This window comes from Pecten maximus, chromosome 18, assembly GCF_902652985.1.
Source record: "Pecten maximus chromosome 18, xPecMax1.1, whole genome shotgun sequence".
Lineage (NCBI taxonomy): Eukaryota > Metazoa > Mollusca > Bivalvia > Pectinida > Pectinidae > Pecten > Pecten maximus.
This window is the reverse complement of record NC_047032.1, coordinates 20,415,918-20,430,593: the sequence shown is the minus strand read 5'-3', so window position 1 is coordinate 20,430,593 and position 14,676 is coordinate 20,415,918. Positions and strand designations below refer to the sequence as shown.

Here is a 14,676-nt window from a genome sequence, read left to right as displayed (position 1 = left end):
CGGAATATTTGGTGTTGTGTCTTTGTTCAATGCTCAGATCAGAGGAACTAATATTTACTTTTCTAAATAGATTACTATCTATTTGAAATTGGATTTTATTTCAATTGCATGTATTGATTGAATTTAAATGTGAATAAATGCATTTATAAAATTCTAAAGAGAACTAGTAAATTCTCGTTTTAAGAAATGGAGTAAAATTATTTGGATTCCAAAACTCATTTTCTTACCAGGTACGTATTGAATTGAAAAAGATATGGTGTATCATACCATGTGATGTACTGAAAACTTATCGTTAACCTAAACTTCTAATTATCAATAATAGATCGGTTTAGTGTGTCATAATGATTCAGTTTTCGTAAGATCACATTTTGAATGTACTTGTTCGAGTATATTTTACAACCATTTGTGATCCTATTTTGTATTGTTTGGCGCCAAACGAACTAACACGAATGATTAACGCTTCTCATATTGTCACATGCAATTGCTGTATTGGCCATATGAGGATATTGGGGCTATCGACATTAAAGCGGATGCAATCGACGTTTCACATTCACCAGAATGCCTACTCACTATATATTTTTGTATTAGACCTGATTGCAGGTTATCATAGAGTTGTATAGACATTCATTTGTTGAAAGCTACACGTAGTTTACTTATTTCAATGATTAAAACGTAATTACCGCGAACAATACAGTTTCTTATTCACTGTAGGTAAGGCCTAATATACACTCACGATCAAAATGTGTAGCATCCGCTTGACACACAGACTTTAAAAGTCGTGTCTCATATTTACTTTTCTTGCGTATTTTTTATCCGATATTTGAGGATAACGGATGCCTTGTATATAATGTACAGTATATCGAACATTTATAAACACTGACCAGGTATATAAACACTGGAATTCCCTACGGAATACTGGACCTACGGATGCTGGTTAAACAAGAATTGACATCGCAAACGAAAGTTAAAAAGTAATGCTCCCCTTTGTTTGCGCATACTTATGTCACAGCCATAGTTTTTGAAGGTTGACTGATCCAAGGGATCGAGTTTTATTACTTTTACCAAGTTGTACAGGTAAATAAATGGCTTGGTGACCCGGTCTGTACACCAGGAGATAATCGGTGTTCCAGTGCCTACGGACACCGACACTTTCGAATCCTGGTTACAGTTGATAAACAGGCGTACTTATGGGATAATAACCTTTTGTCATGTACGAGTTATTACTTTGTCTTTCTTGTATTTGATTGTCACCTTGAACGCAAATAGGAGTACGACACAATGAACAATCGGAAACCCAGTGAATAAAGACCTTTCTATTTACCCGCTGAATGACCAATTTACTGAAAAGTATCTATAATATTCAAGAAATATGTCAAAGACATCACATTTACACATCAGTATTGAATCTACGGCCCGGATGCTTGCTAGCTGATAACACACTTGATTATGATAGCGACATGTCACTAAAGACACGGTCAAAGGGAAACGACAGAGCCAAGCGTACTGTATAAATCGTCATCACCAAAGGGAATTATAAGTCAGACTGTTATTGGACAGCTGGTCAAGCAAGACTTTATCAGATTCCTATATACATGTGTGTTTGTTTGCTTACTATTTGAACAAAAACACGGAGTCGTCTAAATGAGATATTTCATGTTTTCCTAAACTAATTACCTTGCTAATCTAAAGAGTGACGAAAAGGTTGTTGAGCAAGGTTATAACGTGTCATTGGTCGTGCAGGCATTCATATCTATAAACTAATGTCACACACTAAAACTAGCATGTCCGTCGGCTATTAAGAATGCATATAACTTTAACAAAACATGGTGTATATTGTTGTCAGTCCTGATCTTGAAAATAATGCAGTAATCTCGGCACCGAAACCATGTACGGCTTTCATGTGCAGTTAAGTTTCCAAGTACACAGGGAAGAATGTAAACTGTATGCTTGGGACAGTTAGATCTATCATTTTGTGTAAGAGAAGCATTGAGGAAAGGATATATAGCCGTTCCCATTGCGTTTGTGTTTTGTCCTTTGAGTAGAAAAATACCCTCGATTGCGTCGAGGTTTACATCACTACCACTCTCTTGTGTTGTAATGTTAGAGCAGCACGATACTAACATATTATAGTGCATAGATAGTCACGGCTGGATATATATGTGATTCAGGTGAAACACAATAATTATGTATCACTTTAATAGATTTTGTATTGATTTGATCACTGGTAGGGGCTCCTTCAGATCACGCCCATTTTTAACTCGAATTCAAAACGGATGTACAGTAAGAACGAGTCACGTGGTGACGTTTAAGTTGTGATACCTCGGTGGAATCCTAATATATATAACAATGGTAAAACTAGGAGATAAGTACATCATCTCGATAACAATAAGGACAATACTACAATTTGGAGTCTAAATGAATCGTTCGGGTCGTTAATGTAAACTCACAAAAAGTTCATATGCAGGAGTAAAAAACCTTTGAAATTGATGACGTTTCATTATAAGTGCACATGCATGTCCTTATTGACGTCATACGCACAACCTGGTCGGTCGGTTGGCTACAAAGAATATTAATAACTTCAGCGAATCACGATTCATATTGTTGTCAGTCCAAGCCTTGACAGAATGCAGAAAACCCTGAATATGCATGTATAAGGATGAGATGAGGAGAAATAAAAGATAAAACGATCTGATCTAGCCATTCCATCTTCATCACTACGAACAATTCTCTCGATTGTACAGCGAAACACAAAAGTTTAACAATATCTTAGAATAAGAGCATTAACTTCCTATCAGGCAGAAAATGTTATATCATATCTTTGATTATTGGATGATATAATTGAAAACAACTAGAATGTTCTAGGACAAACGTGTCCTTAACAAAAGTCAAAACCGCTCTGTGATCAAAAGGCAATGGTTCGGTATGTGGTCGCTGTGAAGATGTGTATTTATCAAGATGAGTAGTTCTGTCTGCGAGCACATCACTATAACCCAAAATAAAATTACTTACTCTCTGACATTTTATCCACAATAACTATTGTAAATCATATATACTGTATAATTATGTATATATATGACAATGATCTTACCTATATCAACATGAGAGAAACCCTCGATAACGCAATAGAATACCTCAACAATCTGGCCCGTTTCCGGGGTATCCATCTTGATGTATATTCTGATTTCCCCCTGTATGTCGAGTTTGAAGTTGAAGCTCGAGTTCGTGTATCCTGATTTGTTGTATTCTAAATGACGTCATCACTATGAAAATATTATAATATAACCTATAATAGGATTATGTGTGAAGTACGTGTAAAACTTGTGTACAGTATGTTTAAATTATGTGTAAAAAATGTGTAAAACGTGTGAAGCATATGTAAAGCATCTGTAAAGTAAAGCATGTGTAAAGCATGCGTAAAGGATGTTTAAAGTGTGCGTAGTCGAAAATTAAAATGTGCATCAATATTAAGTTTCCACTGTAATAGTACCGATTATGATACTGAAACTGAAATTGCGGAATGTTTTGTTCGCACATTTTGTGGCTAAAGCAATAAACAACAATATACAAAAGACTGGTGTCGAGGGTCAAACTGTAACACAGCATCGGAAATCTAGCCTTTAACACATTTTTATAGGAGTTTCCTCACTTGCCACACCGAAAAAAACGAGACACTTGATGTGGATACTTCTGTGGAATACTCACCGAAATAAAGTAATTAATGACAAAACAGGGTAAACTAGATAAGAAGTATTATGATTTAATTAAGCTTAGAACACAATACAAATATACCGTAATAATGAATTATATCGAAGAGTTAACATGTACTCACAGAGTTACTAATCTGGAGGACAAGATAATGTGACAATACTGATGACATGTCGTTATTGGTGCACATTCTTGTCCTTACAAACAGACTCACTGACGTTAAACGCACAACCTTGAACTATAAATCACGGTAGATATTGTTGTCGGAAGTCTCTAGAACCTTGAAAAGTATGTCGCGAATCCATCACTGAACAAAGTGTAAATAAATGGGTTCACGTGTGCCTATATAAAAGTCTGTACTCGGTACATTGTCATGCATGTTGAAGGAAAGAAAGGAATGTGATAAATCGACAACACGATATTAGGGAAGGTAGAATGCTGGGGAAATAATCAGTTAAATGAATGTGCACTTTGTACGACTTTTGGGAGATTTCATTTTACAATTTTACCCCATTGTTAATATTTCAATCCTGAATAAATCATACTATTATAATCAAGTCACAGTTTGACAACAATCAACAAAGAAATATTTATATTTCTGTACCTTTTACCCAGTAATCTTTCCCAATTTTCCATTAATGTAATGTAAGATGGTATACACTCTACCAGTTTCAATATATATTTACAATTTTATACGTTTTGATAAAAACCCTTATAAAAGACTGCTTCCTAAAGTCCGCCATTGAAAGTTTGTATCTTTATCCTGTATGTTTATGACAATATTATCTACATTTGTCTATATTTGTTCAAAACAAGTTCCTCTCAATTCCTCTTTCCGTTTGATTTTGAGCATAAAGACACACATGCCAACGTATTTTTTTCTCTAATGTCATTAGTATTCCCGTAACATGTTTATGACATATTGATGTATGTAGTATTCAATTAATATTTCAACTTAATATCAATGGAAAGCTCCATACACTATGAATTTTCAGAAAAAGGATGGTATTGTCCGCCAGTCAAAATTCATAACATCGGTTATGCAATAAGCGGATTTTATTAATTTCATACATAATACTTCCAAATTAAAATGTCCAAGTCTAGTCAATACTTTTACAACTGGAATACAAGACAACAAGAACGGATTTTTTATGCAATTCATCGTCTTTTCAACAGATATGGCCATTTTGAGGACGGACTCTGCTGTGTGCGAAATGTATGCGTGTGGTGAGAGTGTCAAGGTGTAAAACTGCACGTAATTGTTCGGTATGTGGTCATGTCAAGGTGTAAGACTGCACGTAATTGTTCGGTATGTGGTCATGTCAAGGTGAGAGATTACACGTAATTGTTCGGTATGTGGTCGTGTCAAGGTGAGAGACTGCACGTAATTGTTCGGTACATAGTCATGTCAAGGTAAGATACTGCACGTAATTGTTCGGTATGTAGTCGTGTCAAGGTGAGAGACTGCACGTAATTGTTCGGTATGTAGTCGTGTCAAGGTGAGAGACTGCACGTAATTGTTTGGTATGTGGTCGTGTCAAGGTGTAAGACTACACGTAATTGTTCGGTAAGTAGTCATGTCAAGGTGAGAGACTGCACGTAATTGTTTGGTATGTAGTCGTGTCAAGGTGCAAGACTGCACGTAATTGTTCGATATGTAGTCGTGTCAAGGTGAGAGACTGCACGTAATTGTTTGGTATGTAGTCGTGTCAAGGTGAGAGATTACACGTAATTGTTCGGTATGTGGTCGTGTCAAGGTGTAAGACTACACGTAATTGTTTGGTATGTAGTCGTGTCAAGGTGAGAGATTACACGTAATTGTTTGGTATGTAGACGTGTCAAGGTGAGAGATTACACGTAATTGTTTGGTATGTAGTCGTGTCAAGGTGAGAGACTGCACGTAATTGTTCGGTATGTAGTCGTGTCAAGGTGAGAGATTACACGTAATTGTTCGGTATGTGGTCGTGTCAAGGTGAGAGACTACACGTAATTGTTTGGTATGTAGTCGTGTCAAGGTGAGAGACTGCACGTAAGTGTTCGGTATGTAGTCGTGTCAAGGTGTAAGACTACACGTAATTGTTCGGTATGTAGTCGTGTCAAGGTGAGAGATTACACGTAATTGTTTGGTATGTAGTCGTGTCAAGGTGAGAGACTGCACGTAATTGTTCGGTATGTAGACGTGTCAAGGTGTAAGACTGCACGTAATTGTTTGGTATGTAGTCGTGTCAAGGTGAGAGACTGCACGTAATTGTTCGGTATGTAGTCGTGTCAAGGTGAGAGACTACACGTAATTGTTCGGTATGTAGTCATGTCAAGGTGTAAGACTACACGTTATTGTTTGGTATGTGGTCGTGTTAAGGTGTAAGACTGCACGTAATTGTTCGGTATGTAGTCGTGTCAAGGTGAGAGACTGCACGTAATTGTTCGGTATGTAGTCGTGTCAAGGTGAGAGACTGCACGTAATTGTTCGGTATGTAGTCATGTCAAGGTGAGAGACTGCACGTAATTGTTCGGTATGTGGTCGTGTCAAGGTGTAAGACTGCACATAATTGTTCGGTACGTAGTCGTGTCAAGGTGAGAGACTGCAAGTAATTGTTCGGTATGTGGTCATGTCAAGGTGAGAGACTACACGTAATTGTTCGGTATGTAGACGTGTCGAGGTCAAAGACTGCACGTAATTGTTTGGTATGTAGTCGTGTCAAGGTGAGAGATTATACGTAATTGTTCTGTATGTAGTCGTGTCAAGGTGAGAGACTGCACGTAATTGTTAGGTAAGTAGTCGTGTCAAAGTGAGAGATTACACGTAATTGTTCGGTATGTAGTCATGCCAAGGTGTAAGACTGCACGTAATTGTTCGGTATGTAGTCGTGTCAAGGTGAGAGATTACACGTAATTGTTTGGTATGTGGTCGTGTCAAGGTGTAAGACTACACGTAATTGTTCGGTATGTAGTCGTGTCAAGGTGAGAGACTGCACTTAATTGTTCGGTATGTAGTCGTGTCAAGGTGAGAGACTGCACGTAATTGTTTGGTATGTAGTCGTGTCAAGGTGAGGGACTGCACGTAATTGTTTGGTATGTAGTCGTGTCAAGGTGAGAAATTACACGTAATTGTTTGGTATGTAGTCGTGTCAAGGTGAGAGACTGCACGTAATTGTTTGGTATGTAGTCGTGTCAAGGTGAGAGACTGCACGTTATTGTTTGTTATGTAGTCGTGTCAAAGTGAGAGACTACACGTAATTGTTAGGTATGTAGTCGTGTCAAGGTGAGAGATTACACGTAATTGTTCGGTATGTAGTCGTGTTAAGGTGAGAGACTGCACGTAATTGTTCGGTATGTAGTCGTGTCAAGGGTCAAGTCAAGGTGTAAGACTGCACGTAATTGTTCGGTATGTAGTCATGTCAAGGTGTAAGACTACACGTAATTGTTTGGTATGTAGTCGTGTCAAGGTGAGAGACTGCACGTTATTGTTTGGTATGTGGTCGTGTCAAGGTGTAAGACTGCACGTAATTGTTCGGTATGTAGTCGTGTCAAGGTGAGAAACTACTCGTAATTGTTCGGTATGTAGTCGTGTCAAGGTGAGAGACTACACGTAATTGTTCGGTATGTAGTCGTGTCAAGGTGAGAGACTGCACGTAATTGTTCGGTATGTCGTCGTGTCAAGGTGAGAGACTACACGTAATTGTTCGGTATGTAATCGTGTCAAGGTGAGAGACTACACGTAATTGTTAGGTATGTAGTCGTGTCAAGGTGAGAGATTACACGTAATTGTTCGGTATGTAGTCGTGTCAAGGTGAGAGACTGCACGTAATTGTTCGGTATGTAGTCGTGTCAAGGTGAGAGACTGCACTTAATTGTTTGGTATGTAGTCGTGTCAAGGTGAGAGACTGCACTTAATTGTTTGGTATGTAGTCGTGTCAAGGTGAGAGACTGCACTTAATTGTTTGGTATGTAGTCGTGTCAAGGTGAGAGACTACACGTAATTGTTTGGTATGTAGTCGTGTCAAGGTAAGAGACTACACGTAATTGTTCGGTATGTGGTCGTGTCAAGGTGTAAGACTGTTGATGAAGATGAGTTGTTCTGTCACCATGTCGGGCGGTAACATCATTTCCTGGTGTCCAGGTATATTACACATTGACAACAGTACATTGTAACCACCCTCACGCACACTTCACGATTATATATATATATACATTAAGAATACCTCTCCAGTAAAAATGTTATCTTTGTCCTAAATTTAAAATATGCTATTAAATAGAAATAAGACATCAGCTTTATTGATGTTTTGATAACGTTATTTTAAGGTAAACCTAACATTCTATCCATACACAGACACAAGGCAAATCATTAACACAAACCATTATCCAATACAGAGTTAGTTTACACTAAAATAAAAAAAATGTTATTTTACAGAAAATTCCATTCAACATTTCCTAATTGTAGCCCTCAATTAATATATACATTTGTATATCTAAGAAATCAATGTAGTTGAGCATTATGGAGATTCAAGAATGAAAGTGCTAAAAATCAACTCTAAGTGTCGAACTAATTTATTGTGATAAATGTATATAAACGTATCAAAAATATATACACAAAAATGTATACTGCTAATACATGTATAAACTTCAGTTGAATGTGTTTTGTTTAGGTTATAGACATTATTTATATTTTTAACTATTTTCTTCCGAGTGTATCGGAAGGTCAGCATTAAGGTGAAGGTCACGTACATGATCAACAAGTACATGGTATGTGGATGCTGTCATACTCTAAGGAATATCAATCACGGTCAGGAATCAAGATTCATAGTCGGGAGACTCCGTCTCGGCATATGATATATATATGGGAAGCCCCAGGCTCTCTCGCTTTCAATCTCTTACCTCCAAAGTCGCGTAAAACTTTCACGACGGCATCAATAACACTGGGCACAGCTCTCAATCACAATATATTATACTGCCTTCGATTATACTCGGGAGACCTCTTGGCCTGTTCTTAATGCAAACAGTTGTTTTGACGCCAAATTTGTTTTGGCCATCAATATTGGTTTCATGGATAAACAACCTCGTACAAGGTCAATAATGCAACAAACATAATATATACTGCACATATTCCACCAAACAACAAACCGACAGTATATAGTCCAGTGTAGAAAATCTGACAATGATAATTTTCAAGATGTATTTGGTTCCTTAATCATTAAACAATGATCATTCAAAAATGAAATGATATTCTTCCCGGATGTTAGACAGAGAGAAGGTAAACGTAATATAGTAATGTCCGTTTTTAATGGGCAGGAATTGGTCTTGAAAATGTATTATGAATATCAGGGGAGAGCATTACATGACAGTGTAAAGAGATGTTATTACATGACAATATAAAGAGGTTTTATTACACGACTGTATAAAGAGGTTTTATTTCATTACAGTATACAGAGGTGTCATTTATTGCCCATTTTACATATCGATAACACAACTTAAGGCTTGGATACAATGTACATTTGTTACAAATACCTTGAAGGTGCTGCATTGTTGACATATTATTCACTACTTCTCCCATAAATGCATCAAAAACTTAACGCAAGTATGGAAAAAAAACTGAAAAAAAACCCCAACAAAACAAAACAAAACAATGGTTTTAATAATATGAGCGCCATAATTATGGTCGCTGATACCATACGTACACAGTATACGTATACAGAGTACACACTCAGCAAGGTATGATCATTTCTTTGGAATGAAAAATGAGAAACTTAAGTTTTTGATATTTTATAACAAATATCCAACTGCCTATATGTTGTTTTCTATCTGTACTAACGTAATTGTGTGCTTATTTGATATTGTTTAGGTATCATATTGACAGCCGTTTTATACGTGGGGGTTAGAAATAGTATAAAGAACGAGACTGAAGTTAATCTTGACTGATAAGATTTTTTTCTGTATAAAACTAATAGCTTAACATATCTTTACCTATGTTTACTCTCAGACCACTGGTCAAGGCAGGGTCAACCGTGATAAACTGACCACGACATTGTGTACATCAGTGTATAAGATACAAATAAATCATAAAATCCGTTGATATTGTGACGAGTGACCTTGTGATACATAAAACATAGTGTTAACCTTACACTGGAAGTTAGATCTACTTATGTTTTCTTCAATGTTATTCCTACAATCATTGCACTGGATTATCATTTTGATTTCTTCATATACGTTTATAGATGGTCGACTTGTCTAGCTATACTGTTGAAAAATATATGTGTGTATGTATCGCCGTAAGGCCTAGTTCTATATCAAGTGTTCACTTACTAAATTGTTTGTACATCTATAAACAATTGTCGTCTTTAATTTGATAATTTTGGAAGCCCTCATATGATTTTGCATTATATTTACTTTTTTCTGATTTCAACAAATGCATTTTGTTCACGTTGTTGACTTTTAACGTGTTTTTCACTCTATATGACAATTGCATCATATAAATCTTTTATCCTGTTTTAATTAATTTATCAATTTGCTTTGTTGTTGCCGCTTTAAGATAAGTATTATACTATGTCAGTCAAAAGTTCATAACACGGTCACACAAGTCAGTCGGTCATTCCTAGAAGGAAATTGAGACAAAAATGAAAGTACAGGGTCATATGAGATCGCGGCAAACGTTGATTCACGTGTTTATGTAATAGGGATAGTAATACAATACATATCTTACATGTATATATTTCTAGAAGACACATCGGACATTAAGTGTTTCAATCTTCCGCGTTATTTCCGCGTTGAATTCAATTATACTTTTAGCAATCACACGACAAACATGCCTCCCGTGGTACGTGATGTAATACGTATGCGAAGCTTGTTGACACGTGCCAACTGACAGGAACTTTACACATGTCCTCATCTATTAAATAAGCGTGTTTATGATTGTCTATGTCCGGTACACATAAGTAAATGACCCGAGACCCGAAGTCTCTGTCCTAGATCGGCCACTGTCTAGCTTGCTGTCCTTCATTCCTTACTGAAGACTGTGTCTGAAAGTAACGACCTTTTTTGTCTACTATTCCCTACTATGTTTTTTATTGTTATAAACATACATTATCCTACGTTGATGACATTTTCAAAAGTGACAAAATGGTTTCCTACAGTATCTGTCAAATACACTATAATTGCATTCTTTAACACCCTTTCATTTTCCGTTTCCGTTGCATTTCCTTATTCCTTCCAGTATGTTTTCAGCATTTTCCGTTTGTGATATAGTTAGTAAATATCGGAATATGGAACAAAAGTCGCTTACAGGTGAAGGGTGAGTACATTTCCACTGCACCAGTCTTCGGTTGCTTTATGATTGCATCCCAAACGATTGATTCACAACAGCACCACCCAGCGAGTTCTTAACATAGTACAAATCGGCGAACGTGTTATCACTGCACCACTTATAATTAGCGAACGTGTTATCACGCACCACTTATAATTAGCGGACGTGTTATCACCGCACCACTTATAATTAGCGAACGTGTTATCACCGCACCACTTATAATTAGCGAACGCGTTATCACTGCACCACTTATAATTAGCGAACGTGTTATCACTGCATGCAGCACTTATAATTAGCGAACGTGTTATCACTGCACCACTTATAATTAGCGAACGCGTTATCACTGCACCACTTATAATTAGCGAACGTGTTATCACTGCACCACTTATAATTAGCGAACGTGTTATCACCGCACTACTTATAATTAGAGAACGTGTTATCACCGCACCACTTATAATCAGCGAACGTGTTATCACTGCACCACTTATAATTAGCAAACGTGTTATCACTGCACCACTTATAATTAGCGGACGTGTTATCACTGCACCACATTATAATTAGAGAACGTGTTATCACCGCACCACTTATAATTAGCGGACGTGTTATCACTGCACCACTTATAATTAGCGAACGTGTTATCACTGCACCACTTATAATTAGCGAACGTGTTATCACCGCACTACTTATAATTAGCGAACGTGTTATCACCGCACCATTTATAATTAGAGAACGTGTTATCACTGCACCACTTATAATTAGCGAACGTGTTATCACCGCACCACTTATAATTAGCGAACGCGTTATCACTGCACCACTTATAATTAGCGAACGCGTTATCACTGCACCACTTATAATTAGCGAACGTGTTATCACGCACCACTTATAATTAGCGGACGTGTTATCACCGCACCACTTATAATTAGCGAACGTGTTATCACCGCACCACTTATAATTAGCAAACGTGTTATCACTGCACCACTTATAATTAGCGAACGTGTTATCACCGCACCACTTATAATTAGCGAACGTGTTATCACCGCACCACTTATAATTAGCGAACGTGTTATCACTGCACCACTTATAATTAGCGAACGCGTTATCACTGCACCACTTATAATTAGCGAACGTGTTATCACCGCACCACTTATAATTAGCGAACGTGTTATCACCGCACCACTTATAATTAGCGAACGTGTTATCACTGCACCACTTATAATTAGCGAACGTGTTATCACTGCACCACTTATAATTAGAGAACGTGTTATCACCGCACCACTTATAATTAGCGAACGCGTTATCACCGCACCACTTATAATCAGCGAACGTGTTATCACCGCACCACTTATAATTAGCGAACGTGTTATCACTGCACCATTTATAATTAGCGAACGTGTTATCACTGCACCACTTATAATTAGAGAACGTGTTATCACTGCACCACTTATAATTAGAGAACGTGTTATCACCGCACCACTTATAATTAGCGAACGCGTTATCACCGCACCACTTATAATTAGCGAACGTGTTATCACTGCACCACTTATAATTAGCGAACGCGTTATCACCGCACCACTTATAACTAGCGAACGTGTTATCACCGCACCACTTATAATTAGCGAACGCGTTATCACCGCACCACTTATAATTAGCGAACGCGTTATCACCGCACCACTTATAATTAGCGAACTTGTTATCACCGCACCACTTATAATTAGCGAACGTGTTATCACCGCACCACTTATAATTAGCGAACGTGTTATCACTGCAGCATACGGTGACTGCGTTAAACTGCATCACTTAGCGAACGTGTTATCACTGCAGCGTACGGTGACTGCGATAAAACTGCATCACTTAGCGAACGTGTTATCACTGCAGTATACGTTACTGTGTTACAACTGCACCACTTAGCGAATGTTGCACCACTGAACAACCAAGCGAGTGTTTCACCACTGTGCCACCCAGCGAGTGTTTCACCACTGTGCCACCAGGCGAGTGTTAAACCACTGAGCCACTAAGCGAGTGTTTAACCACTGAGCCACTCAGCGAGTGTTTCACCACTGAGCCACAAAGCGAGTGTTTCCCTGCTGTGCCACCAAGCGAGTGTTTCACCACTGTGCCACCCAGCGACTGTTTCACCACTGAGCCACAAAGCGAGTGTTTCACCGCTGTGCCACCAAGCGAATGTTTCACCATTACGAAACCAAACGAATGTTTCACCACAGAGCCACCAGGCGAGTTTTTCACCACTGTGCCACCAAGCGAGTGTTTCACCACTGTGCCACCAAGCGAGTGTTTCACCACTGTGCCACCAAGCGAGTGTTTCACCACTGAGCCACCCAGCGAGTGTTTCACCACTGTGCCACCAAGCGAGTGTTTAACCACTGAGCCACCCAGCGAGTGTTGCACCACTGAGCCACCCAGCGAGTGTTTAACCACTGTGCCACCAAGCAAGTGTTTCACCACTGTGCCACGCAGCGAATGTTTCACCACTGTGCCACCCAGCGGGTGCTTCACCACTGTGCCACCAAGCGAGTGTTTCACCACTGTGTCACCAAACGAGTGTTTCACCACTGTGCCACCCAGGGATTGTTTCACCACTGAGCCACCCAGCGAGTGTTTCACCACTGAGCCACCAAGCGAGTATTTCACCAATGGGCCACCCAGGGATTGTTTCACCACTGTGCCACCCAGGAATGTTTCACCACTGAGCCACCCAGCGAATGTTTCACCAGTGAGCCACCCAGCGATTATTTCACCACTGTGCCACCCAGCGAATGTTTCACCACTGAGCCGCCCAGCGAATGTTTCACCACTGTGCCAATCAGCGAGTGTTTCACCACTGAGCCACCCTGGGATTGTTTCACCACTGTGCCACCCAGCGAGTGTTTCACCACTGTGCCACCAAGCAAGTGTTTCACCACTGAGCCACCCAGCGAGTGTTTCACCACTGTGCCACCCAGCGAGTGTTTCACCATTGTGCCACCAAGCAAGTGTTTCACCACTATGTCACCCGGCGAGTGTTTCACCAATGTGCCACCAAGCAAGTGTTTCACCACTGTGCCACCAAGCGAGTGTTTCACCACTGTGCCACCCAGCGAATATTTAACCACTGTGCCACCAAGCGAGTGTTTAACCACTTTGCCACCAAGCGAGTGTTTAACCACTGTGCCACCAAGCGAGTGTTTAACCACTGTTCCACCAAGCGAGTGCTTCACCACTGAGCCACCCAGCGAATGCTTCACCACTGTGCCACCCAGCGAGTGTTTCACCACTGAGCCACACAGCGAGTGTTTCACCACTGAGCCACCCAGCGGGTATTTCACCACGTTGCCGCCCAGCGAGTTTTTACCCATTACGTCACTCAGCAAGTGTTTAACCATCGGAATCAGTTCAATTATCCATAAATAATAAAATTAACTTTCGAGAGGTATTCCTTGTCTAAGTTGGTATTGCAGGGAATATATCAGCCATTTATGGACTATGCCATAAAGAAATATCTCAGAATTCAGAAACACAGGCGTTTTACCCGTGTTTTTTAATGACCGGTCAGTATGACTGTTGTTGTGGATCATGTGACATATTTCAGCTAATTTAGGAACTTTGAAAATATAATTTTATATTAATTGAACTGATCTCAAATATTAATCAATTAAACCACACATATGATCTACTGA

At 39.0% G+C, this 14,676-nt stretch overlaps 1 protein-coding gene across 1 annotated transcript in view; it reads left to right on the top strand.

Annotated features, from left to right (window-relative positions):
* LOC117316299 (mucin-2-like) overlaps nt 1–14,410 on the top strand; it is a 54,553-nt gene extending 40,143 nt beyond the window's left edge. Inside the window, exons 2-3 of the mRNA XM_033870839.1 lie at nt 13,038–13,642; nt 13,735–14,410. Of these exons, the coding sequence (XP_033726730.1) occupies nt 13,038–13,642; nt 13,735–14,410 (1,281 nt within the window). The remainder of the gene's footprint in view (nt 1–13,037; nt 13,643–13,734) is intronic.
* The last annotated feature ends 266 nt before the right edge of the window (nt 14,411–14,676 follow it).